The sequence below is a fragment of the Daphnia pulex genome, chromosome 2 (genome assembly GCF_021134715.1).
Source record: "Daphnia pulex isolate KAP4 chromosome 2, ASM2113471v1".
NCBI classification, from domain to species: Eukaryota; Metazoa; Arthropoda; class Branchiopoda; order Diplostraca; family Daphniidae; genus Daphnia; species Daphnia pulex.
Window position 1 is genome coordinate 4,139,041 of NC_060018.1, and position 27,413 is coordinate 4,166,453.

At 44.3% G+C, this 27,413-nt stretch overlaps 1 protein-coding gene across 2 annotated transcripts; it reads left to right on the plus strand.

The window, feature by feature from the left end:
* Nucleotides 1-27,329, plus strand: LOC124188996 (A disintegrin and metalloproteinase with thrombospondin motifs 7-like). 2 transcript variants are annotated; one of them, XM_046581937.1, is made up of 24 exons: nucleotides 1-1,164; nucleotides 5,214-5,590; nucleotides 17,028-17,223; nucleotides 18,486-18,694; nucleotides 19,967-20,056; nucleotides 20,596-20,720; nucleotides 20,947-20,990; nucleotides 21,122-21,227; nucleotides 21,342-21,633; nucleotides 21,725-21,817; nucleotides 22,728-22,937; nucleotides 23,059-23,164; nucleotides 23,266-23,393; nucleotides 23,518-23,765; nucleotides 23,876-23,993; nucleotides 24,064-24,201; nucleotides 24,297-24,415; nucleotides 24,653-24,875; nucleotides 24,960-25,106; nucleotides 25,178-25,774; nucleotides 25,878-26,006; nucleotides 26,084-26,255; nucleotides 26,352-26,546; nucleotides 26,617-27,329. In XM_046581937.1, exons 1-24 carry the CDS (start codon nucleotides 1,068-1,070, stop codon nucleotides 26,754-26,756), a joined length of 4,299 nt encoding a protein of 1,432 aa, XP_046437893.1. In that variant the 5' UTR covers nucleotides 1-1,067; the 3' UTR covers nucleotides 26,757-27,329. The 2 variants fall into 2 exon arrangements, with proteins under 2 accessions (XP_046437893.1, XP_046437894.1); XM_046581938.1 differs by lacking the exon at nucleotides 1-1,164 and adding an exon at nucleotides 2,705-2,812.
* Nucleotides 27,330-27,413: the final 84 nt, after the last annotated feature.

Sequence of the window (27,413 nt, forward strand, 5' to 3'; positions counted from 1 at the left end):
GATATACACACACACGCACACACACACGGACGGGAGGTATATAATCCCGCGCGCTTCGTGAATGGCTCTCCAGTTGGACTTGCTCTGTCCTTCGCTCTAGACGCTATTCTCTCTCGTCTCTCACTGCCGACCCTTGTAATCTTATTCATTTCGGAACCGAAAATCGCCAAACAAGTTTGTTATTTCTTCCTCCTCCACCACCACCACCACATAAGCAGACGCCAAAACACACAGACGCAATTATATCCACGTCGTTGATTTTTCTTCATTTCGGATAAAGCCAATTTGTCGTTTTCATTCTCTCCATCGTCGGCCAGATTTCATACAAATTTGGTTTTCCCAGGCCGAAAAAGGTTGATTGAACTTTTCGTTTGTTTTGTAATCGCCTTCCATTTCTGACCGTCTCGCATCCCGTCAGTGAAGAGTGATCGTCGGGAGTCGTCCGTCATTGCCTGTAACAACAACAACGAGGCGAACGAATACACAAACACGCTCTAAACAACAACAACAACAACACACACACACAAAATACGCCATCAATCGGTTTCGATCCTCTCCATCAGTTTCTCTCTTCATCAATTTTTTGGTTTTTAAATCAAATTTTCGTTCCTTCATTGTTGTTTGTTATCGGCCCGTCTTGTTTTATTTTTTCGTTCTTTTTTTTGCGTGCGCTGGGCCCCCGCCTATCCCGCGCGCTCTGTGGTGAGTGGCTTTAACCTAGTCCCGTTTTCTCGCCCGTCTTCTCGGCTTCGTGATTGAAGTGACTCATTATCGGTCAAGAAGGGGGCAGTCGGTTGTTAACTTTTGGCTGATTGCAGTCGATCAAACGCCCTCGAACAGTGCAGTGATGTAATTCGATCGCCGTCAGTTTTTCCCTTTTTTTTGAACGAGACACGAAGAAGAAGAAGAAGAAAAAGAAGTTCTTTTTTTATTTTTGCCAAGCGGAGAAATTTATATATTTATCATCAGACTTGTCATCAAGAACCGTTGCAACGATAACGAAACTCAACTTGCAAACCCAAACAACAGAAGAGAGAAAAATAAATATAACGGAAAAAGGAAAAAAAATGAGGTCCGCAGTGTTTCTGTCGTTCGCCGTTTGCTTCGTGTCGGTCATCGCGGCCATTCCGGTTGTGCCATTTTCATTCGACGATGTTCATCAAGGTCAGTGCTGTGCTATTATATATCTATATAAACTCTCAGACTATTATGTATACACTAAAGGCTACAACAACAACCCACTAACAATTCACGCCAATGCAAAAATCTCTTCGCCATGTAATATTCCTTTTTTTTTTAATATTTTAGTTGGCCTTTTTTTCTGTCTGATTTTTTGGGTTGATTTCACTCTTTATGCATTTTATGCATTTATGCGTTTGCTGATAGCAGTTTTATAGTGTATGGCCACATTTATATATTTGCAATATGCATCAGCCATTCCAAGGTTTCCGACTTTGCCCCGACTGTATCTTATCCATCATCAGCCGGAGCGGCCTTCCGGATTTTTTGAGGGAAAAAAAGGAAGAAAAAGGGAAAGGATATTTAGAAGTTATAGAGACGGAAAAGATAAAATAAATATGATACAAGTTACCCAAAAATGGGGGAACGAATGTCATCATTGAGGTTTTTTCCCCCCATTTCTAGCTGTATGTTGGTTCCAGTAATTTCCTTGTCATTGGGATATAGAGTTGCCCATACGATGAGTGAGAAAACGATGTAGCGATGACGTAAGTTTGTAATCCATCATGGGATTGATCCGATGTATTAGGCACCACATACTACAGACTGTGGCTGATGGTCTTTTTAAAGAGAGAACTCTCCTTCCTAAACAGAGTCGGGACTGGTGTCATCATGTCCTTATAGGACATGAAACAGAAACGGGAGAACGAAAGAAAAAAGGAAAAGCTCAGCGCAAAAGAGGATGGCGATGATGATGATTCATCGCATTAGATGAGAAAAATGGTGTGTGTGTGTGTGTGTGTGTTCCCCCCCGACGGGTAGGGATTTTTCGACGAGAGACGACGACAAGAGACGGTGTGTGTCGAGCGTCTAACGAGAGAGGAGCAGACTGTTGCACGGTGAATGGGCGGGATCGCCTGCCACCCTCTGCGTGCCGCTGACGCGTGCAGCACGTTATCGTTCACGCGCATCTTTTTTTTTCTCGTCTTATTTTTTCATCTCTTTCGCTTTATTTTATTTTATTTTATTTTTCCCCTTTCTTTCTTTACTCTTTTTTTGATTTACGTCCTTGCGCTATTGAGAAAGAAAACCCAAGAGGTTTAATAACACACACGGGGAGTTGCGTACACCTCTCGGGGTCATTATTTAACACTCCTTAACTCTTCATCAACTTTTTCTTTATTCTGTGGATGTTGCCAACAAAAAAAGATCATGTCCAGCGAAAAGAGGAGGTCGGGCATAAGTGCATAACTCAGAAAGTAATATTCGAACGTTGATTCGTTTTGCAAATTTAGTTTTACCAATATCGTATTTGGTCGTATTATTTGGTAATCATTCGATTAATTTTGTTTTTATAAGTTTTATTTAATTTAGTGTTTTACCCAATAATTTTTATAACGGAAAAATTCACTAATTATTTAAAAAAAAAAAAAACTTTTCTGTCAGTTTTCGACTTATTTTGGCAATTTGGCAAATGCATCCCAGATTGCAGACTACAATTTAGCAAACGACACATGAAACGTCTTTTTTGGAGGGAAACGCTGAAAGTGTGAGAAAATACTAGAAATTATCGATAAAATCTCTAAGGAAATGGTTTGTGCAATTCAAAACTGACGTTTTACTATTCTGGCAGGTATGTATGTCTTAATTTCGTAAATGTAAGTGTCAATTATGTTATAATGTTAAAAGCTGGCAGAGGCAGACATAGACAATTGGACATTAGAGCTTCTTTCTTGTCAGAGGCCATACTGAGCATGCACATGGCCGAATTAGAAGAACACAGATAAAGGCATCAATTGAGCCATCTCAGTTTTGTTGTCCAACATGATTCATGTGAACAAGTCACTTTGTGGTTCTCGTTGGTGAAGCTACTTATACGACTAACAATTTATTTAGTTTTGAAACTACAGGTAAAGTTGAATAATAAATGAAATATTATCTAGTTTATTGTCTTTTTAAAGCCAAAAAACTAATATTTATTTCATTTTTACGTTTTTCGATAAATCATAAATTTAGTTTAATTATTTTTTTAAAAACTACATGTGCCACGCTAGTAGATTATTTTCTTCATTTGTCGAATGCAAGCAGAGATAAGCAAAAATCCCTTTTTTAACTCGGATGATTTCCAGTTTTCTTTATCGTAATATACCTTGCGTGAGCGTATTGGTTAGATGTGGGTGGGGTCTTTCTCTGTGTATGTGTGTGTGTGTAGGTTTATGTACACACAGAGTTCTTCCAAATCTTGTTCTCATCCAGCCCGGAGTTCTTCGCGTGCATGTAAAATATCTGAACAACAACATCGAAAAATCTTGCCCTTTTCATTTATTTTTTTCCCCTCAGAGACAACACACACACCCGAGAGAAAAACTCTATTTAGGGAAGTAAAAAATGATTAAGCAAATAAGGAAAGGGGATTTGATCATTTCTGTCGACAAGAAAATGTCGAAAACTTTGCTTCTTCCGATAAATCGCCGAGTGTTATAAACGGAAAGAGATTTGCGTTCGCATTTGATTGGGGGATATTGACGCATCGTCTAGGGCCAGGATCCCATCAGGAAGAGATCCTGCGTAGCCGGTAACATGGTTACAATCATGCCAAGCTGCAGCGCTTACGTGTAGGTGTGAATGTGATTGGCCGACCAATTGATCACGCCAAGATTAGAGATAGACGATACGTGTAATACCTCACCTTTTTTTCTCTCTCTCTTTCTCACTGCTGGACGATGTCCCAGCAGGGAACGACGACCTTTTTCTATGGGAACATTTTCCTCGTGGGCAACTCAATTTTTTTTAAAGTTTCAGGAAAAAAATAGGAAAGAAAAGTTGAATTATTTCTTCTTATTCTTTTTTTTCTTTTCGTCCCACCATTATTTCCCGCGTTATCACCCCATTTCAACAGCGAGCCGGGCAATCGGCACGATCATTAATATCCGGGGAGAAAGAAAAGAAAAAATATAAGAGCCCTCCTCCTCCGTCGGATGCCATCGGTTATTTACAACATTTCTTTGTGACGTGCAACCACAGTAAAACACCGCCGAGTTGACACGAGCCTCCCCTGGTCAGCAGAGACACGACAAAATGACAACGGAGAGATGGGCGCGGCCCTTACGTGCGCGAATCAACCTTTTGTCAAGTCGTATAAGTTGTTGTTGTGGTCTCGACGCTACACACACAAAGGGGGGAAAAAGGAAGAAGAAGGTTTTCGTTGTTGGCCCTTTTCTTTCTTTCTTTTTGCCGTGTGCCACAAAAATTTTGGGGGGAGACGTTGATGGGGTTCGGCGGAATACAAAGTCAAGGGGATTATATTTCTGTTCATCATCTTCTTGATTTTTCTCGTCGAATCAAAATGAAATTGAAAAATCTCTTCCGATAGGATTTCAATTTGATTTGTTGGACGCCAATGAGACGAAATCAGATGAAGATGGATCCCGTTTTTTGCGGAACGTTTTCAATTACAAACCGTCTGGTTTCTTTTTACCGTCCTTTTTTTCTTTTCTTTTTCATTCCTGATCAATTGATAATTTGATAATGGCGCCACCGCTTGTGTCACTGGAATGAATGCAGCAGGGGAATCGGCTTCTTTTTAACCGTGCGGATGAAGTGCGGATGGGGGAAATTACCGGGGATCTTGCAAGAATTTCACATAATGAGTTGCGATAAATGAAATTCCCAATCGGAATTCTATTGCGCTGGAGAATCTGTCAGGGGGGGTGATGCGCTAGCGCATAATTAATCTCGTTTAGTCGTGTGTGGGCGGGCAGGGAGGGAAATGAGCAAAAAGAATTCGGTCTAACCAATCAGGGAAAGGAATGGCAATCAAGCGTTATTGATGCCCCACTGAGATGACGGGATGGATGTAGACGAACTTTGCCTCCTCCTCCTCCCCCCCAACGACCCACCCACCGTGTGTTGATGACTTGAAAATGTCGACTGCCGTATTGAACTGATGGATGGAATTCAATTTCGAATCGGAATTTGATCCTTTTTTTCTCTCTCTTTTTATCTTTTCATTTTTTTTTTTATTTCGTGTCTAGCTGATTTGGTGAAACGTCTGGCTGACTACGAAGTGGTGGTGCCCAGGAAAGTGTCGGAGCAAGGGCAACTGCTGAGTCACCACCTGACACACCATTACGACGGGGCGTCTCGCAGGCAGCGGCGACGTCGACGCCAAGTGGATGACGGTGACGGCGACGACGTTCACTATCGACTGGATCTGTCCGGCCGTGAGAGGCAACTTCATTTGAAACCCAACGATCGACTTCTGGCGTCGGCCTTTGTCGTCGAGCGACGCCAAGGACGCAACGTCACCAATCACCGACTAGCGCCGGCCAGGCACAAACAATGCCACTACATCGGCCGAGTCAAAGGACATCCCGAGTCGACCGTGGCCGTCTCCACCTGCAACGGATTGGTAAGTGGCAAACTCGATTTCTTTCGCTCAAAATACAATCCGCCGTCGTCGTCGTCATCTGAAAACACACGAGAGGTCCTCTATGGGTGCGCAAAAGTAGAGAAAGTAAATAAGACACACACACACTGGATCGCTGGCAATCAAATTGACTCGATTCGTCAACTCCTCCTTACACCGTATAGACTCCGGGTGGACTGGCCAATCCAATCAAGCGTCGGCACCGTTCCGGTCAAGTGAACTTGTCCGTCGTGATGGATTTCCATCGCTTCTTCCATCCCACTTTCTTTCTTTCCCTTCTTCTTTTTCTTCAAAATCTTTATCGAATTTACGGAGAAATGGAGCGGTGGGGTTGAAATAAAACATTTAGGGCGGAATCAAATGAAAGTTGTCGAGCGGCGGTTGTCGGATTTTTTTCTTTTTGATCAGAGACGACGACCTTTCGAGTGGGAGGAGGGAGAGTGGGTGGTTCATCGATGGTCAAATGCATCCCGGCACGAATCGGATATAGGGCGGGACTGCTTACGGTTTCACTACGACACACAATATCCCGTCGGGTTTCGTTCGTTCGTGAAAAGGAGGAAATGGCAATAAAACGATCGACGGCCAACGATTTTTTTCCCCTTCTCCTTTCACCGTTGGCACAGTCAAATCAAAATAAATCAGAGCCGCTCTCTGCCTGCGCAAGCCAATTTTTCTTTTTTCGTTCATTTCGCTTGGAGGACTTCTCCTGTCCCAATCGCCCGCTCTATGACAACAAGGAAAGAAAATAGCCCCCCCCCCCCTCTGATTCGTTTATGGTTTTATTGAATATTATTATACTTCCACCTTTTTTTCGGTCCTACTTTGTCGAGTTGGCACACGGAAAAACGGCGGGAGTGAAAAAACGAAAAATGGTTTTTCGGCCAAAACGGCAGCTGCACTGCGACCCGAGAGAACGGAAACAGAAGGCGCCCCTAGACCCGAGAGAGAGAGGAAAGAAGCTCGTACGTAGATATTTTCCTCGCTCCTGATTCAGGAGCGGGAGAGAAAGAGAGACGAAGCAGAAGAGTAGGCGGCAAAACAAAAAGGAGAGAAAGTGGACAAAGACAAAAAAGAATCAGTCCGTCTGGAGAAACGAGAGAGAGATGGGTTGTATTCCATTTCCATTTGATATATATATTATATCTAAATATAGTGTGTTGTACGCATATTCCAATGTTGATACACCCAGTCTGACGTGCCAGGGGGGTCCTCTGCTGCGTGGCGTTGAGAGAGAGAGAGAAGGAATAAACACTGGGGCATGTGTGTATGTATGTACATATTGCACGGGGCGCCGCTGCAATCCGCTACTCTTTGTCACGACTGCTCCGGCAGATCTTCTCACACGCTCGAAAAGAAAGAAAAACAAAGACGAATCAAATTGAAAAGAGGAAAGACAAGAAAATGGCAAAGTTCTCTGGCATGCCGGACGAAGCAATTACTTTCCCTCCTGAGTCATCCTCTGCTGTCCCTGCGTCTGTCTTACGTGTCTCCTACCTCGATTAGTGAATAACTAATTATGGTAGCCCAGAGGAGGACCTTGTCGTAGAGGCCGGAGACTTTGACTAGTAGAAAGATGGGGCCGGGCGAGCAAGCAAAATGATTAATAACGTCACGACGTTTAAATTATCAAATGAGAGCTCATCAAGCAAAGACAATGGTGGCGCATACACACACACAAAATCTCCCTTGCAGACTTGTATTTATTTGCTCGTTCATATTTCAAGGGATTTGCCAAGATCAAACGGCAGAAGACTAAGAAGAAGAAGAAGAATAAGAAGAAGTAGAGAAGCCTGCTGGTCCCCCGGTTTCCATTTGTCCCGCGCCTGACATATGTGCTGCTCGCATTGCATGTATGCAGGCTGGCAGGCAGACACATAGGAAATCGATAGCGGGACTATATAAAAAAATGGGGCAGCGACGACGACGACGAGTCGCTCAAGTCGGCGACTTGAGCTCCCCATTCTTCCGTTGCCCTTTGTGCTTCGTGTGTCGCAAAGCAGCAATTTCAAAAGGCGGGATCATTGTATGTACTGTGTAGTATAACTACACAGAGAGCTACGAGTCTAGTGTATCGCCTCTATTGACAAGCATTTGTTTTTTTTTTTCTTCTTTTTCTTTTTTTAAAATATAAACTGGGGGGCTATCGTTGTTCATATTTCCGTTAGGATTTTCAGCAAAAGAAAGCTGAGACTTTTTATTTTTTATTTTTTAAAAGTTGGTGGGGGGGGGGGGTATTTCCTTTTGGTTTGGTTCCTCCTTCCGACTACTTTGCATCACAATAATGACGAACAGGAGAAGCGAGAGCTGGGCTGCTTTTTCGTAACATGTCCTATGCAAAACTTGGGTCGTCGAGGAGAGCCCTTCTTATGTCTGAATCGCTGGTGCCCGAAAAAGAAGTTTTTTTCTTTCTTTCCTTCGTCGTTCGTTCGTTCTCTCTCTGCCAGTCTCGGGAGTCCGGGTCTCGTTTCTCAACTCAATACCACATCCATCAATCTAGACGTTGTCGTCATGTGCATATCTATCACACGGGAAAAAAAAAAGAAAAAGAAAGAAAGCAGAAGGGGAGGAAAAAGAAAGAAAGAAATAAGGGCAACATAAAGAATAAAACCAACGAGCTGCTGGGAATGTCCGATTTCATTCTGCTTCTATTTTTGTTTTTTGTTTCTTAAATCATTTTCCGTCGTATTATTATTCTGTGTGCTCCATTCATGGATATCTCAGCTTTCCCTTTTTATTCAGACTTGTCGTCGACATTCTTCTTATTTTATTTATTTTTATTTGAGTTTGAGTTTCGAGTTTTGTTTTCTTTTTTTTCTTCGGTGGGGTTTGGATTTCTATTTTCCCGAATGTGTATTATACATACACGACTCGTCGAATTCGAATCACTCCAAACAAAACAATGGCCGCAACTGTTTATTTGATTTTATTTTTTCCTTAGTGGAGTCGTAAAAATGCCAAAGGTTAGATTATAGTAGACCATCGCCCAGCTTGTTTGGCGTGATTCACGGCGCCGCCGTAATTGGGTTATTCCTTGAGCAATTCATTTGTGATTGTGCTTCCGCCGCCGCAGGCCCATCCGCCCCGTCGCCCACTTCATTCACCCGGGTTCTCTCTCTATATCTCGCCAATGCTGGAACACAGCAGCAGCATAATGACCGAGCGAAAAAAAAAGAAAAGAAATTCGGTGAATGTTGTAAATAATCGCGAGCCTCGAGCGAAACTGATATACACACGAAATTATACAAATGCGTGTATAGCGTACACACAGATCAGCTGGGAGAAATTCGCGCTTGTTTGCCTGTCAGACGATTTTTTAAGTTTTTTGTTCACCAAAGTTTTTATTTCCTTCGGGGATTTATTCCCTCCTTGTTTGGCTTGAAACAAAACTAAAAGGAGAGTGGATTGTTTTAAATATTCAGGGTTGATGTTAGGCAATCAGTAAGAACCTCCATCGCAGGTTGAACGTATTTTTTGGTTTTCAATTGAAATTTCTCATTATCGTTGTACACACGTAAACTATAAGGGCTGAACTGGCCCGAAGGGTAAGGCTAACAAGTTTTTGTCTTTTCAATTAAAATAAATTAAAAGGAAAAGAAAAACATTTGTAAAATGAACGGGTTTTCTTAATATCTCGACTATCGCTATCGCATTGAAATGACCAAGATTTTCGCAATTGTAAAAAATCTCGGCATTTTTATTCTGCCGAATATTTTGAATTCATTTCAACGCGACGGCCAGCTGATTGAAAGCTCCTAATGGCTGCTATCAGCTCAAATTGTCGCAACTTTTCCCCCGTGTGTGTTTTTCACTCAGTCGGGATATTTGTGGGTCCCGCCACCCGCGCTCGATTAACTATCAAAGAAGCCGGCCCTGAAATCGACCGGCTCCGATTCAATCGATGCGAAGAACCGAAGGCCGGCCATTGCGGAGAGATAAATAAAAAATCGCGGCCAAGAACTCGAAACCCTCATAGGAAAGCGAAATATTGCCTGCCTATATCAATCCTATACCAATTAATTATTAACCTGATTGAATCAATCGTCGTTTTCTTTCTTTTTTGTTTCTCCATTTTCCCAAATCAGTTTTGATTCAAAGTCATTTTCCTTTCGAGAAGCAAAAGGGCGACACCAGAACTGGTGAGCGGTCAAGACTGACGTAACAGCTTAAGAAATAGACATGGGAAGGAATGATATGAAAAGAAAAACAAAACAAAACAAAAAAGGATGATTCACTGCGACAGCTGTTTGTTTGCGTTCCTGTCGTATTGTTTGACTCGAAATTATCTTTTTCTCCCCCCATATTTATTTTTTTACTCTGAACGGTGGCCGGCATTTAGTTTCATTATTTCGTCTGTTTCATCCCCGTGATTTACCACGCCACGGCGACAAAACCTACGTCGACGCTACACGGGAGGTGAAAGAATAACACGAAAAGGGGAGAAACGAAAAAAGAGAGAGAGAGAGATAATAGACAAGGTGGAATAGAGCCAGGTCACTGCCACGCCCTTAATATCCTTTTCGTGTGTTCAGGTCACTTCTAAGACTTAATAAGGCAGGATGAAACAACAAGCCAGCAGGGTTAAATATAAAAGATAAAACTAAATAAAAATGGATGGAGTTACATAATGGACGTAGATGAACGATTTGACAGGCCGGCCTTCTCTTATTTCTTCTTAAAAGATTTTTCTCTTGTCTTTACCTTCTTCTTCTTTTTTTCTATTAATAAGAAGAGAAAAAAAGAGATGATTATTTATCATCCGCCGCCCGTCCTGATGTTCTTATAGCGCTGCAGCAGTCAGATGGCCATCACGGATGATTAATCAAGAGCCAAGATGCGGTTCACTAGTTGTTAAGGCTACTAGTAGTGGTAGTTGTTGTGTGTGTATACAGTATATCGTGCGCAAAGCAGGGCTGCTGGCGGACGCTGGGGAATGCTTTCCCGCTTGGATATTACACGCACATAGCCGGTACGTGGTTGGCTCATTTGTTCGTTCACATTTTCTTCTCGTGGCATCGAGCGGCCGACCATCAATTTTAGCGAAAATCGTTTTTTTTTTTTGTTTTGTTTTCCCCAAGGTTTTTTCTTCTTTCCCTTTTTGTAATTCCTCTTTATTTTCTTCTTCTTCTTCTTCTTTTCAGCCATACCATAAACGGCAGATCCAATGATGTCCGATGATGTCATATTTCCACGCACCCAGCCAAATTGGGTACTAGAGGATGATACCGGCCCTTCTCTCTCTCTCTAGGTTGCCGGCCCTTTCGGTTCTTATTTTTCAGTATGCGCCAACTGTCGACGATCCATCATCGGCCGCTTCTTTGGCCGCTATAAAGCTCTATTAAGACGATGTTTTATTTCGTTTTTCAATGCGCTCCTTTCTCGTCCGTACCGAATTTTCAGTTTCGAATTAATCGCGTCAGGATTTTTTAAGAACATGTTTCACGGCTTTGAAAACAATCACCGGCTTACCACACGCTTCATCGCTATCATAAACACGTAGATACTTGTTTCTCGTGTGTTGTTATTATTATATACGTCCCCGTTATCTTATTTATTCCCCCCCCCTCCACACTCTCCATTCGAGATTCTTTTGTGTAACAGTCAGCCGGACTTTGTGTATGTGTGTGTGTAAGCCGGTCATTAGTTGAGGCCTACCGCTGTGTTTGTTTGTTTCATATATGCGTTCCCCCCGTAGGGGGAGTTAGAGTCGAGCTGACTCTTATTTAGTAACTACGGGCGCACGCAGCAAACGGTGTTGTGCTGGGGATTTCATCACCTACGTTATATAAATCAGTGTTGATTTATATACGTCGCTTGGCAGACAACGAAAGCGACGACTAGATTTGTTGTTGTTGTTTTCTTTTCTTCCGCTTTGATTTGTGATTTGTGAGGATGAGGACTCGAGTGAGAAAAGAGACGGGGCTTTATTATTTCGGGTGGAGGGAAGAGGGGGGGGGGATTCCTAAACGTGCATAGCATGACTTGCAAATGAGATAAGAACCGGAGAGAAAGGGAATATCCAGTCACAGCCAAAAAAACCAGGGTAAAGAGAGAGAGAGAGAAAATTCCGGAATATCAATGAATCGCTGTTAAGGATGCGAGGTCATCCCCCACACACACACACACTGAAATATTATCAGAAAACATCTTTGAAAAAAAAAATAAGCCAAAACGAGTTGAGTCTCTCTTTTCAGCACTCTTAATTATCAATGAGTCTCTATCCCATCTATTCGTTAAATAAGAAGCTCCATCCAGCCATCCAGCCAGCCGAGAAAAAAATAATAAATTTTCCACCACCGACCGTATCTTGTTTACATATTTGACCAGCAATTTCCATTCCATCACCTTAGCGTGCATGCGTGTATGAGTGTGTGTGTGTGTGTATACACACTCTGCGTGTCTGCATAGTGAATTAGTGACACTGCTGCGGTTTACGGAATGTCTTGTGTGCACTGTAGAGCCCCTTCAAAACTCTGCGCGACAACATCCTCGGTGTGTGTGTGTGTGTGAATTCTTTCACTTTATTCGACTCCTTTTTGTTTTCTTTTAAAAAATTGGAATGGCGTCCCCCCCTCCCCTGGTTGTTGGTTTTCCTTCTTCTTCTTTTTGTTTTTCGCCTCGATGTTTATAGAACCCATCATAGTGCCAGACGCGATATATAGAGGAGAAGAAGAGGGAGAGAGAGACAGTCTCAAGCTGCGATTTTATTACGTTTAAATATTTTGGCTTCCGAGTATCCATCAAGTCACTTTATGTCAGAGGCACAGCGGGAGAACATGGCCACTCTCGACAGTTTTCTTCCTACCTAAAAGTTTTTCTTATTCGCCCATAAAACAATATCAACTAAATATATATTGTACATACGGCGATTCTTTTCTTTTCCAATTTATCCCGGGTTTCCCTTACAGTGTAGTTTTTCTGAGGGATACCGCCCACCCCTCCCCTCCTGAAAAGATGTTTTTGATTCGGCCTTTCTTTTTTAATCTGTACGTAATTCAAGCGGGCGGTTGGTCTATACGGCCGGAAAATTGCCGTCAGTCTCTCTCTCTCTCCTTTTTGTTCAATCTCGGAGTCCTTGGTAACTTGGCAACATTCGACGGCGGTGTAATGCAATCACATTCGAATTGAAAACAATCGGACTGAGTCTCTTTCTCTCTCTCTCGCTCGGTCTACTCTTGGCATACAATAACAACTTGCCGGACTTGCCCGCCTTCGAGAAGCCGAAAAACATGTTCGATTATCGTCGCTGGCGAGAGATGTTTTTTTATATCATTCCTCATGCCAATAGCACCGACCCGAAGTTCATCTCTGGCGAGTCTAGTCGATCAAAGTAATACCCATACTACTATTGTATTGATTCTTTTTTTATTTTTGTTTTTGTCCAGTAATGAAAGCGGGAAAAATATAGCCAGATATTCCGTTGGCGAGGCTAACGGAAAAGTTGTTTTTCTCTTCTATATTAAATCCAGCAAGTGTGTATAATGCCCAGTCTCCGCACCGAGTGTATATATATAGATATACTGTAGTATATAACTACGGACTACGGTATACTATGGTCGGCTATGATGAGAAGGCAGCAGATGGTCTGGCTTTGGTCGCCCACCTTCAGATCATTTTTCTTCCTTATTTTTCTACTTCTCTATCTCTCATCTCCTCCGTCCGCGTGACACCCGAGCGTTCGACAGAAAGAAGTAGCATGGAATTATGCGACTACATCGGATCATGTCACATCCGTTTCACGTTGTGGATTTTTTTTGTTTTGTTTTTTTAAACCCCGGGATTTCGTAGGTCGTTCTTTTTTTACCTTCTTTGTGTATAGACATCGAGTCCCGTTTGAAGGTCCCTTTAGCAACCAGTTGAATCCGAGCCCGTTTCTCTCCTTATTCGTACCTCAAGACCCGGCACTATTCACAAAAGTTGTGAGCAAAAAAAGAAGAGGAGAAACAAAAGTTATTTTGGTGGGGGCGAAATAGGCCTGAGAGATTTGCATCATCTCTCTTTTTTCCACACGTTTCTTTTCCCTTTTTCCTTTGCCAGTGTGTCCTTAAAAGAGTTGGAGGGTCGCCGTTGTCATCCTCATTTGCATGCCACTTGCATAACATAGTGTGTTTGCGTGTATTATCCCACGACAAGGCTGAGAGACGCAGGAGGTAGACAATCAAAACAAAAGGATTCTAGAAGGAAAAAAAAAAAGGTTTCGGGAGTGTCTATAAGAAAAAAGACCCCCGTGAACTGACTGGAGAGTCAAAAAGAGAAAAAGAGACAGTCTTGGTGAAACCACCAGCATAGGAGATTGAATGTTTTTGTTTGTCTTTTTTCTTCTTTTTAGTTTTAGAGGGGGAAAACAAAAAATACGAATCTATTTTCTTTTTTTTTTGTTTCGTTTTAATTTTATGCTGATACTCCTTAGTCACCAGCACGCATCTTCTTTTTCTTTCTCTTGTGTGCGTTGGTTAGAACCATATCGATTGGGTGGGGATGAAATGCGCTTGTCTGCATAAAGGCACCACTTAATCGCCGAGCTGCTGGCAAAGGCAGCTCAGTTGAGCTTTGTCGGTTAATGGCCAGATCACTTTGCCGCCGCGTGTGTTTGGCTAGTAGCCGCGCCGCAGCCGCACACACAATGCGAAATCTTAGTCGATATCTCCGGCCGCTGATTCTCTTTCACTCGCCTTTATTTTATTTTATTTTAAATTTTATTCTTGCGGCGACGCTGGGCTGCGTTGGAAATTTATTTGGCGCGTCACGTTTCAACAAACAGGTGCGGGAGGGGGGGGGGCAGATGTGTTTGTCTAGTTATTCCTCCCGATCGTTTCTTAAAAATTCACGCCAGGATAAGAGACGAAATGAGGAAACCATCTCGGATAACGTGTACAAATCCGATCGGCTTTTATTTTTTTTAAAATGTGCAATGGATAAAGTTTTTTTTTCTTCTTTTTTTCGTGATCGTGATTCTTTTCTTTTCTTATATTTCATTTTATTTTGTCCAACCAACTTTGAGAGCGGAACGAAATCGTCGCTCTCCCGTTGGCCGCCGCCGTGACGTGAATAAGCGGCTCATTGCGATGCAGTCCGCGCAGCCGGGCGGCATCGCAATAATCTACCTGCTGAGTTTGATTTCTCTCTTTTCTTTTTCTTTTTCTTTTCTATACATTTCTACACAGTTCTACACAGTTCTACGCTTGGCATTTTATTTTTATCTGATTTATTTATGACTATTTTTAGCGTCCATTAGACATCAAAAATTTACCGACGCGTCTCTGTGTCCGAGTTTTCTTCTTCTTTTATTCATGTCCTTCTCAAACTGCAGTTTGAATTCAACTTTTTCTTTCTATTTTTCTAGTTTTTCTTTCCCTTATATAAGAAAGAGAGGAGAGGAAAACAAGCGCAACTGTGTCCAGCATACACAGAGCTTCTCTTATTCGCGGTTCGGGGTTGTACGTCTAATCACGGGCCGGCGGCCGGCCCCATTCAACTCTGAGACGCCGCCGCCGTCTTCATTCCACTTTTGGCTACTGCCAATGCGCCAGGCTCGCTGATGGACATCACAAACGATCGAGAGTGGCGCAGACAGTTGAAGGCCGTCGTACTATATAGGCAACATTTTTAGCCCAAATAAAGGAAATCCCAGAGCTGCTGCCGCCACCGCCGCCGCTGTCTTGTTCGGCGGCGTTTCCGTCATGTTGGTTTTTTGATTCGGGAACTTTCTCTTTCTCATCGCTTTGATTTTTCGAGTTGACATTCTCCCCCATTTGTTTAAAAATTTTACCGAATCGCGTCAACAAGGTCGTCAACATGAGAAAATTAGCATTTGGCCAAATGGACAAACTGGGCGCTCTGATTTCTTTTCTAAAAGAGACAGCGGGGCTTTATTTCCAGCTATCTGCTTTAGATTTTCTTTCATTCCGGTTGTTGTTGGGTCAACATTTGGCTTCGTCCCCTTCTCAAAATGGAAAACGTTCCCTGGGAACTGTTTTATTTTACACCAAAAAGGGAAAAAACAAAACTCAAAGAAGTTCACCGTGACATTTCGTATTTCACCGTCTCACATCTAGCCGACTCGACTCGATATTCGATGAATATTGCATTAGCTCAATGCACATAGCGCGCAATCAACTTAAAAATCTCCCATCAAAATTGCACCCATCGCCGTCAGGTAATGTGAGACGTGTTGGGGGGCTGAAATGACTTTGAAATCAAATTAGAGCTAGACGAAACCTGGGGCCGTTGGAAGCTTGGCGGACTGAAAGAAGAAGAAGAAGAAGACGTGTCGTGTGACGGAATAATCAATTTGCGTGGGCCGGGCGGCAACCCAGGAGGAGGCAGGCGTCGGTGTCGGCACACTTCACCGCCACAATCCAGGGAATATAGTTCACTTTACGACACGCCGCATTGACATAGGATAAAAAAGAACAAGTCTAAATGTCTTGAGATGAGACTCTGGCGGTAGCCGTGGAACGTGACTTTGTAAGTTGCCGCTTCGCTTGGCGTGTCACGTGAATTGGGCGACGAGAATGTGTGCGTGGGTGGGTGGAAGAAGAAAAATCAAAGTTTGAGAGAGCCTGAAACCAGAGCCGCATGCCAACTAGGGAAATAAGAAAGACAAACAGAACGTCAATCGAAAGGAACGAAGAAGAAGAAAAAAGAGAAACGAAAATTAGGGATGAAAATGAGACATAGCTGCTGCAATAAGAACGTGGCAGACTTGCTTCTACGGAAAGAATAATGACATCAGCTTACACATATTATACACACACACATGCCGTCGTCTTATTCGTCGTCGTCAATTGAGTTAATCAAGTTGACTGTGTGTGTGTTGCCCGGCCCCCCGGACTGGGAAATGCAATTGCATCGGCTGCGAAAACAACACGAACGTCAGTGACGATAGGGCGAGGAAATTAGTGCGACTGCATGGCGCATCAAGTCCACAACAAATTATTGTTTTTATGCTTTTTTTTAAAATTGTCCCGTTCAATCTTCTTCTCCTTCCCATTTGGACTTGACTGGCCCCCCGTTTTATTTATGGCTTTGACGGTAATTGTCTCTTAACTGTTTGCGGGCTCTTGGCTGGCGTAATTGTGTGTGCGGGCCGTTTCGCCCGGATGGAGGCGACTCGGAAAGTCTCCGGTCGAATACGGTCGAATAATTGAGACAAAAGAAGTTGGCAAGTCAAGCTGGCAAGTCATTAGGTGGTAGTATAACTACGTAGTCTAATGGATTCGTAATTCTTCTTTCTCCTTTTGGGCTGGCCGACTGGCCGATCGAGGTTCTTTTGTTGCCGGCCGAGAAGGGAAACAATTAAAAAGAAACAAAAACTTTTTGTTTTCCCCTTAAACGAATGATGATGGTCTAATTGCCTCGATCTGTTTTTGTTTTCCCCCCTTTTGTTTATGTTCGCCACTTTGCTGGACATTGTCAGACGGGCTATGTGGCCATCGGCGGCGAGGAGTACATCATCGAGCCGATCAAAGGACATCCGAACGCCAGCGCCGACCAGCAGCAGCAACGAGAGCATCCGCACTTGATTTACAAGAGATCGGCCCTGAGCGCGGCCAACGACGAAGAGGAGGCCAGCCACGGCCACGACGACGGACACGGCACTTGCGGCAATGACGGTAACTTGTCTTTTATCTTCTTCTTTCCTCGTCATCGGTGACTGCGTAGATTTTGTTTAGTTCCTAGAGCGTAACAAAAAATATCGCAATAATATAGAATGGGGCCGGCCGGCCCCTGGGAGAGTTTCTATTCATCTCCGGACTCGATAGCGACGATGTAATCAAAGTCAGTAATGGATTCCCCCTTTTATTTTTTCCTCCTTTTTCCGCTGGTGCTGGGAGACACTCCAAGGAGGAAATATATCGCCACAATATTTGATTTCGCCTTGTTTCTTTTTTTGGGCCGGCTTGGGATATTTTACGACCTGCATGCTGTAAGAAGTTGGTTTTTTTTCTCCCATTTTGACGATCGCGTGTGATCGCCGTCATCCTCCAATCTACAACAGTCGGGGCTATACATATTGCAACGTCAACAGCCGTCCGGTCATTGCCGATAGCCAAAGGGCTGGGCGGCCCGGAGGGTCTTACTCATCACACCACACGACGTACAGACATGTGTGTGTGCAGAGTAGACACACACACACACACCCGCATCGTAATAAATGAGATCGTTATGTCCTTCTTTTCTATTTTCGATCTGCACCGGTTCGTTCGAAGTTTGAAGCCCCCACCGAAATTTCCCTCCTGAAAGTTTGATGATTGCCAAGTTGAAAAGCAAACCCGGGTTGAAAGCTGAAATGGCGGGCCAGCTGTTCGGCTAGCCGACGGGCAGCGTTTCTTCTGAATATTAGATTCCTTCCTTGAATTGAATGAGGTGGCATAGAATGTTAGTTAATGCAAACCTCGATGGTTAAAAAATAAAGAAATAAGACCACCACTGAAGACGACGACGACTCGCGCCGGAATAACTCACCGCACTTCTTCGCTGATGGCCGCCTTGTTTTATGCATCGTACATTTATTGATAATAGCGTCGCCGTTCGCCAACGGTGCCCAGGGTACGCCAGGGTATATCTTAGATAGACTTTTATCTGTAACGATGATGGCGTTACACGGCAATAAAAGAGAAAGACGCATTGAAACTTTGGGAGTCAGCCGGTTGGCGAATCAATCCCCGTTGAATCGCAATCCAATTTTCAGCGGATCGATCCGTGAACGGGATTCACTCACAACACCTTTTGTCTCCCGTCCTAGTAGTCCTAGACTTTCAGTCTGAGAGATATTTTTATCTTTTTTTTAGTCTTATAGCTTACTGGTATAGAATTCAAAATGCTACTATATCATTTTGTCTTTTTTTGTATTTCTTTACGTCTGGTTGAGCAGATTCCGTGGAAATGGCAATCCGCCAGCGAGAAAAGTGGCAGGAAACGCAATCGGAGCTGGCCGGAGAAAGGGGTCAGCGGCATTCCATCCGCAAGCGATCCGTCAGCTTGGAGCGCAACGTCGAGACTCTGGTCGTAGCTGACCAGAAAATGACGGAATTCTACAGCAACGAAGACATCGAGACCTACATTCTCACCGTCATGAACATGGTTCGTACGCACTCCTACTCTCTCTCTCTCTCTCTTTCTCTGTCGTTTGACAGGATCGTACACATTTGTGTCTGGGGATTAACCGAAAAACTTTTTGATCCACCAACGCCAGGAAAAAGAGTCCGTTTGTAATTTTTTCCTTTTTTTTTGTTTCTCCCATTTCCGTTTCCCGGACCCTTCTGCCGGTTTATCTGGTCGGGTGGCAAGCTAATGGACTCTTTGGAGTTTATGTCCGTCGGAATCGCATTAATGGGATTCTCGTGGATCTGCTAAACTTTCCACTTTGGCCGTCATTGCTTTGATCATTTTGACGCTGGAAGGCGACGGAACAGGAATGCCTGAAAAGCTTCCGCCCAGCAGACTTTATCCTTCCCATATGGTAGTCCCATACAGCTCGGTGTGTCTATATTACACAGCACCAGCAGCAGCAGCATTTTATATCGCACACGCTCTGTGTGTGTGTGCTCTAGGCTAACTGAAACTCTCCAATTGCGCATCATTTGTAGGCGTGGTGAGTGCGACGCGCTTGCCTGATTCTTCCGTTTGATCTCGGCCGTATACATTTTCATCTCCCAGTCAATCAACTGTAATCCTCATCTTTGCGCAACTGTTTACACGTTCAAAACACTCTTCAGTGTATAGATTTCCTCCCAGTTTGTTTCATTATTTTGCACGACACATAGCGGAAACACAATTTGAAAAACATTTGATAATCACACTTGAACGCGTTATATGCCTTACCGAAATATCCTGCATAGGAAATGTTTCGTTTTTATTTCCATCGGGTCCTGCCAATAATAAATAAGTCTAGTTCAAGTGACGGGTGTCGGGTGACCTGAGCCAGAAGCCCCGTATAGCCTTGTTTTGCTATGGGCGTACGTTTGAAATATGCACGCCTGTTTATCCTGGTTTGTTGTTCTTTCTGGCATGCAAATGCCAACATTCCATGCCCCGTCCAGTTGGCGATCTCACCGAAGGATTTTTGAAAAAATAAAATAAAATGAAAAAAATTCCGTCTTCTCGAGTTGCTCCGGCGTAGTTTTGTAGGTTATACACACAACCACCAAGGTTGTAGAGGGCAAATCTTTGTTTGGATCACCAACGGGCCCGGTAATACCCAAATAATGGCAACGTGATTTTCTCCCGATAGTTGAGACTGTTGTACCTTAAACGTATAGGGTCCTGGGTTCCCCCCTGGACATAATATTGTATTTTACGAAAATCTAAATGAAAAATTGTTTTTTGTTTTTTTCTTTTTTTCTAAATCGACAGGTTTCAGCTTTGTACCGCGACGCCAGCATCGGGAACGCCATCAATATCGTCATGGTCCGGCTCATGTTACTCGAGAATGAAGCTCTGGAGGTAAGCCAAAAAATCCAAAATAAGTCCCTCACCAAAAGAAAGAAAAGAAAAGAAAAGAAACAGGCCAACAACGAGTCGAAACAAAATAAGTATGCGCATAGTCTGCCTTATGTCTATCCGCACATATAACAATATACAGCAGAAAAACATGAGTTAGATATAGTATGTCATATCCTTGTAAGTAGTATTATTATTATTATGTATTTTTGGGTACACGGATGTAAACTACTGCTGCGCAAAGCTTTTTGGTTATATAGCGAACGCGGGAGTTGTCACGAACGACATTCACCCCTCATAATGCACTGGCAGCAGTAGTGTAACGTCTATTATCTCCCACTCTTATTTATTGGCTTGTCGTGAGAGGAATGCCGATAACATTTTTTTGTTTTTGTCCCCCGGACCTCCCCCCTCCTTATTTTCTGATCCCGTTGATTCGGCGGTTGTTCAATTTCTCATTTATGACGTCGACTCATATATTGTCTTTTCGGGTTGTTTTTTTCCTGCTTTGATGACACTTGGATGGGGGGTATGTGTCGTAGGAGGGTCTCGACATTAGCCATCACGCCGACAACACGCTCAAGAGCTTTTGCAAGTGGCAAGCGACCATCAATCCCGAGACGGACGACCATCCCAACCATCACGACGTGGCCATTCTTCTTACCAGGTTTTTATTATTCTCGCCAGCAGCATCTTCTTCTTCTTTCCTGTTTTCGCAATTCCCAGCATGTCGCTCGTGGGGCTGGCGTCGTTATACGTTGGCCGCTTTGATGTCGCCAGGGTCTTGGCCGTTTATTTGGCGCGTCTACGTGCTGCCACTACTTTGCATTTCTTTCTTTCTTTCTGACTGTTTTATTTTCTTTTAACATTGGCCTTTTGTCTACACCCGGCAGGTACAACATTTGCACCCGCGTCAACGAACCGTGCAGCACATTAGGTATTTATCCTTAATATTCCGGTCGTTTGCCGAACGGCAGAAAGGCGAAGGCATTTTTCGAATGCAAATTGAATGCTACTACGGTACTCGTTGACGGTCTTGTATCTTTTTCTTTTTTTTTCTTTCCTCAGGTCTGGCTGAAGTAGCTGGCATGTGCCAGTCCTATCGGTCGTGCAGCGTCAACGAGGACACTGGCTTGTCATTGGCCTACACCGTGGCTCACGAACTCGGACACAAGTCAGTAGCCATTTGCCGGATGCTTTCATGTCTTTTATTTTTGTTTTCGTCTTTTTGATTTCTGCGAGTTGTGAGAGTTTCATTAAAATGTGACCCGACATGAATGTTTTATAGCTTCGGAGCCCATCACGACGGACCGACCAACGGGTGTGAACCCTTGTCCGGGGATCAGCATGTCATGTCGCCACAGCTCAGCTCAGACGCCGGACCTCTGGTCTGGTCCAATTGCTCGCGCAAGGACATCACCCGATTTCTCGATCGCAATTGGGGAACTTGCCTGGAAGATTCGCCGTCTGATCACGAGTTTCACTATCCGGAACTGCCTCCGGGCGCCATGTACAACATCGATCACCAGTGCCGGCTCCAATACGGACCCGAAACCATGCACTGCGCCGGAATGGACGAGGTGTGAAAAACAAACGAAACAACAAATGCCAATTCCTTTCATGACATTTGCCAAGGACTTTGAAACATTTAATGAATGTGTAAAATCGCAGGTGTGTCAAACTCTTTGGTGCAAGCTGCCAGATAATCGATGCGTCAGCCGACTGGAACCGGCTGCTCCTGGAACGTCCTGCGCCAAACATAAAGTACACACACGTCAAACTTGTTTCTCATTTTTTTTATCGGTTCACCGCCGATTTGTTGTAGAGTTGACCCAGTTCTTTTATGTGTGCGACCCCCCCGTTTGGTGTTGAAGCAGGCAACAAACTTGTTATATTACCGAGGCTACTACTACTATCAGTTTATCATCAAAGACGACATGGGGGACACATGTTCAGTTTCACTCAGTGTGCAGTAAAAGACCAGCCCTCCCAAAACAGTACTGTAAGCCAGAAAGAAAGGAAAAAACACTAAATAAGACGAGGGGAGGGTACATATCTAGAAAACTGTGAGCTCAAAAGTCTGCCCGGGTTCATATGCCCGGTTGAACTATCACAACGCGTCTCGTGTTTAATTTCTGTTTACGACACACGAAAAGATACGCTCGGCGTTTGTTTTTTCGTTTGCCCTCTCTCACTTCCCCCACGTCGTCGTCGTCTTTTATTTACTTGGTACGTTTCCTCTATTGGGATTTTTCTCTTCTTTCTCCTTCAACTTTTATTCGCCCAGCGGCTTGTCGGAGCTCGTTTCTGTCACTGACTTTGAGATATGAGACACTAATCTAATAAGAACCCGAGTCTTGTTTAAACGTGGGGGTACGACCCAGCCGGAAAAGAAAGAGAATAAGGAGCGGGGAGACTTTGTGCAAGTGAGTTGGACTGAAACAAAAAAAAAAAACCCTCGCCCACATGATCTGATTACGTCCACTTGGTGAAATCGCGTCATTGAATTGAGAATGTCTTAAATTTCACGATTTTGTCACTGCCTCTCAAGGGAAAAGCTGGTGGGGGGGGGAGTAGAACTGGTATTATTCAAATTAGTAGACGCTAATAATTTAGAACAATCAAATTAATTCTAATTTACATGCATATATTTGTTCTTTTCTTTTTTGTATAGTGGTGCAGTAACGGTCACTGCGTTCAAATGGGTGACAGACCTCAGGTGATTGACGGCGAATGGGGTGAATGGGGGCCCTGGTCCGACTGCACCCGAACATGCGGAGCCGGTCTGGCTTCATCCGCACGACTTTGTGATAATCCAGCCCCGGCTCATGGCGGCAAGTACTGCGTGGGCGAACGACGACGTTACCGAGTCTGCAATTTAGACGTCAGTCTCTTTCTATTTTCTATAGTAGAAAAATAAAGAATTCACTTTTCTTTTTTCTTCCCCCCCGGCCGTGATCCATCAAATAATGCTTAACGTTTTGTCATTGTCACCCCGCTCGCAGCCTTGCCCGGCTGACGGCCCCAGTTATCGAGCCGTGCAGTGCTCGGCGTTTGATGCGACACCTTACAAAGGAGAAAACCACACATGGCTGCCCGTCCAAATGAAAAGTACGAAACTTTTCTTGTTTTTATTTTATTTGCGCGGATCCCGGATCTATTTTTTTTTAAACGCTCCTTCTCCTTTTGCACTTTCTGCACTGTGTGTGTAGGTGCTCCGTGTCAATTGCACTGCAAACCAGAAGGTCAATTCTTCTCTGTCATGCTTTCGGACAGTGTGGTGGACGGCACGCCGTGCAATCCCGGCACGCGTGATATGTGCATCAATGGGGTGTGTCGGGTACGAATGAAATGACAAGCTCCTCTTTCTTATCAGACAGAAATAGCTTGAATAGTATTTTACCTTTTTTTGTTTTTTTGTTTTTTCTTGCGATTTCCTTTTCCATTCATTTCGTGTGTGGCAGCGCGTCGCCTGTGACTGGGGAATCGACTCGAAAGCTCAGGAAGATCGTTGCGGAGTTTGCCATGGCGACGGCACCCAGTGCAACACCATCCGCGGTAACTACACCGAGCCCGATGGCATCGATTACATCGAGATGGTGGTCATCCCCAAAGGAGCTCGAAACATTCGCTTCGTTGAAGCCGATGAAGCCGCCAACTATATCGCCATTCAGTCGGTCGAGACCAACGAATATTACCTCAACGGCCAGTGGTATACCGAGTCTCTTACCAATCCTGATTGTTTTAGCTATTCCTTTTTTTTTTTTTTTTTTTAAATAAATTATTTGATCTATTCTTGGTTTGATTTAATTTACTTCACAGGACGGTTCAATGGTCGGGTGAATACCGAGCCGGGGTCACTCTCATTTATTATCGACGTGAGGAAGAGCTGGATGAGATTCACATTCCCGGACCTTCAATGGAAGACCTCCGATTCTTGGTAAGAGCTCATTTCAGACATGATGATTCCAGTTAATCAATTCCGGGTTTTATTTATGCGCTATGCGTAGCTGTTGTACCGAGTGCCCAATCCAGGCGTGAGTTACGAATACACGGTTGCCAATGAGAACATTACCCGGACGCCGGAATTCCGTTGGGAGTACATGGACTGGTCCGTCTGCACGGCCACCTGTGGGGGTGGAACACAGGTACCGTACTTCTGGCCAGATGAAATATCAAAAATATCGTCCAAAACTGAAATTTGACACGCGATTGTTTTGTTGTTGCACCGTCCGCCCAACAGGTGTCCCAGCCCAAGTGCATGGAGAAGGAAGCCGGACTGGTCGAGGAAACTTACTGCGCTGCACTAGCCAAACCGGAAGAGAAATCGCGGAGTTGCAACAAACAATCGTGTCCGCCCAGGTATACCTACATACATTCTTCTTCATCAAATCCAAAAAGTCGGATCCATTAACAAATGAATGAAAGTCACGCAATGGCCAATGCCTAGCTAGCACAATTTCTTTGGCACTCAGACTGCACTTTGTTGATTGTACAACACTCGACGAAATGAAAAAAAAAAACGAACTTCTCCTAGTTGGAAAATGAAAAGTTGGTTGAAATTCCTAGAACAATCTCGTTGATGTCTTTTGATTTCAGATGGTGGGTTGGCCCTTGGCAGCACTGTTCCATCACGTGCGGCAAAGGCCGTGGACTCAGGAAACGGACGGTCATTTGTGTTCGTTCTCTTTCGGATGACGAGCAGATGGCCCTTCACGACGCCGACTGTCCGGTCACCGATAGGCCGACAGAAGAAGATGCCTGCGAGCCTTTGGCACCGTGTCCAGGTGAAGCCAGCTGGGAAACCGGAACTTGGTCCAAGGTACTATATTGATTAGTCTATTGTCAAATCAACTCGACTCAAACTTTCTATACAAAATAAATGATGAACATTTCCGTCGTACAGTGCAGCGAAGATCCGTGCGACATTCAGAGAAGAGAAGTCCTTTGCAGCGTCGTGGGAGGCGCTTGCGTTCAGGCCCTCAAGCCGGTCGAAGAGCGTCAATGCGGCAATATCATTTGTGGAAATTGGACAGTTGGAACTTGGTCCGAGGTTCGCGATTCGATTTCAAAAATTGAGTTTGACTTTATTTGCCTAATTGTTTTACCGTTTGATTGATGTAGTGTTCTTCTTCGTGCGGCGACGGAGTCCAATTCCGACGAGTATTTTGCGATGGGGGATTGAAATGCCGCGATCTCCTCGAACCGGAATCGATTCAGAAGTGCCGCGGACTATGCCTTAACGCCGAATTGAGTGGCGACGCTCTCAATGGCACATTAGAAAATAATCGAAGCATCGATCCCCTTTTGGGCGCCAGCCCCCATTTAATGGAGCCGGATATTAACAACGATATGCTGAACCTTCTCATCCCTTCGGCTTTGCCCAGCACCGTCGGGGTGGCCAATGATCGACGGCCGGATTTCTACGTCGAAGATAAGATTCAGCCCGAGAACCTCAAGGTGATGGAGATGCAGATAGTAACGGCTGATCCTCTGGGATCGGCAAGACCGGAATTGGATACAAACGATGTCGAACTGGCCGACGAAGCCTTCCAGGGCGGCCACAGCTACAAGAAAATGTCCATCCACATCGGCGACGACGCCGCCCTCTTCTTGGCCAAGATTCAAGTGCAGTCGGATCAACCGGACGAATCTAAAGCTTCCATCGACGTCTCCAAGATCAAGCCCACTTTCAAATGGAAAATTGGACTCTGGACTCGGGTAATTGGACGGGAATAGACTCAATTAAAACAGACTTAAGTAAGTTAAGTTACTCGCAGAGATGATGAAAATGATATTTTTTTTGTTTTGTTTTCTGGTCAAGTGTTCCGTTCGGTGCGACGGCGGGACCCGAGTGCGCGATGTTAGTTGCTACGAGACGACCACCTCTACTTTGGTTGACGACGCTCTCTGCACTGACTTTAAACCAGATGACGTTGAATCCTGTAATGAGGTATGGTACCCATCTAACTAATTAGATGATAAATGCGCCGAGAGCCGGATTTTATCCGCTTACTTGAATGCCAACAGAATCCGTGCATGGAGTGGGTATTAACTCCGTGGTCGCCTTGTTCCTCTACATGCGGATCGGGGATCAAAAAACGAGACGTCAAATGCCCGGAGCAAGACATGTGTAATCCGGATTCGAGGCCAAACGAATCAATGAATTGCACCGAACGGCCGTGTGTCGACTGGGTCCCAGGTAGTAGCGCGGCGCAATCCAATGACGGAACTCATCGTGATCCGTCAAGCCTTAAGAGTTTGGTTGGCGGCTAACCGAATATAATGATTTGTCTAGGACCGTGGAGCTCTTGCAGTGCGACGTGCGGCGGAGGGCATCAATTTCGTGCGGCCCAGTGCATGGATCGGCGCACTTCATCGCCAACTGAAGGATGCGACGCCCTCGAAAAGCCGAGACAAAGGCAGCGCTGCGCCAACGATCCTTGCTCACGCTCTCATCATAGTCAGCACAGTATACAGCACGAGGTTAAAGGTAGGCATCAGAACTTTGGGTTGGCCAATTGATATTGTTTCACTAATTGTGTCTTGCGGTCTTTAATTAGAGAGGCAGCGGGCTTGCCAGGACAAGTTGGACTCAAAGTTGTGCGCTTCGCTGAAGCACATGTGTGGAATTTATTACTTCAAAGTCAGCAAATGTTGCCGTACCTGCCGGAAGTACACCAGCGCGCATCAGTCCCACTGACTGATGGGTTAACGCAATTCCAAGATTGTCATTCTTTTTGAAAAAAGTTGTGACGAAAAACGCCACTTTTTGTCGCATAGAATGGGTCTGTCGTTGACGAGTCACCACATCTCCATCATGGGAATGTAACCAAATTCTCTTGAGCTGCTTGATTACAAGTTTATTATTACATGCTTATAAGCCATCATGGATCGTTTGCTGTTATTCATTCCGTCTCAAATGATAAACGCTTCTGACTTATTCGATCATTCTGCCCTCGCGCCCAGTTTCCCTTTTTCTAACAAAATATATTATTTCTACTGCCTTTCTGTTGACTTCTCCTATTATTTGGGTAAACACACATTTATTGTGTTGTTAATCAACATCCTATGGAATAAATCCCCCCCCCCTCCCCCAGGCCCCCACCGAGACCCCGAAATTGTATGTTTTCCCATATCATCTTCGTCATCCACCAACGACGGGTTGTCTATAAACTGCTTATTGTTCTTGTCGGCTTACGTTCATAAATCCTCATTGAAAGAGTCTAATGTATGCAAGGAAGATAATACATTTCGTTTGTTGACGGTCTCGCAATTTTCCTCTTATGTTTCGTGCTTCGTACATTTTCCGTAGCTTAAAACAGCCGCCCACCTGCTGGCAAAACTAGCGTTAGTTAGT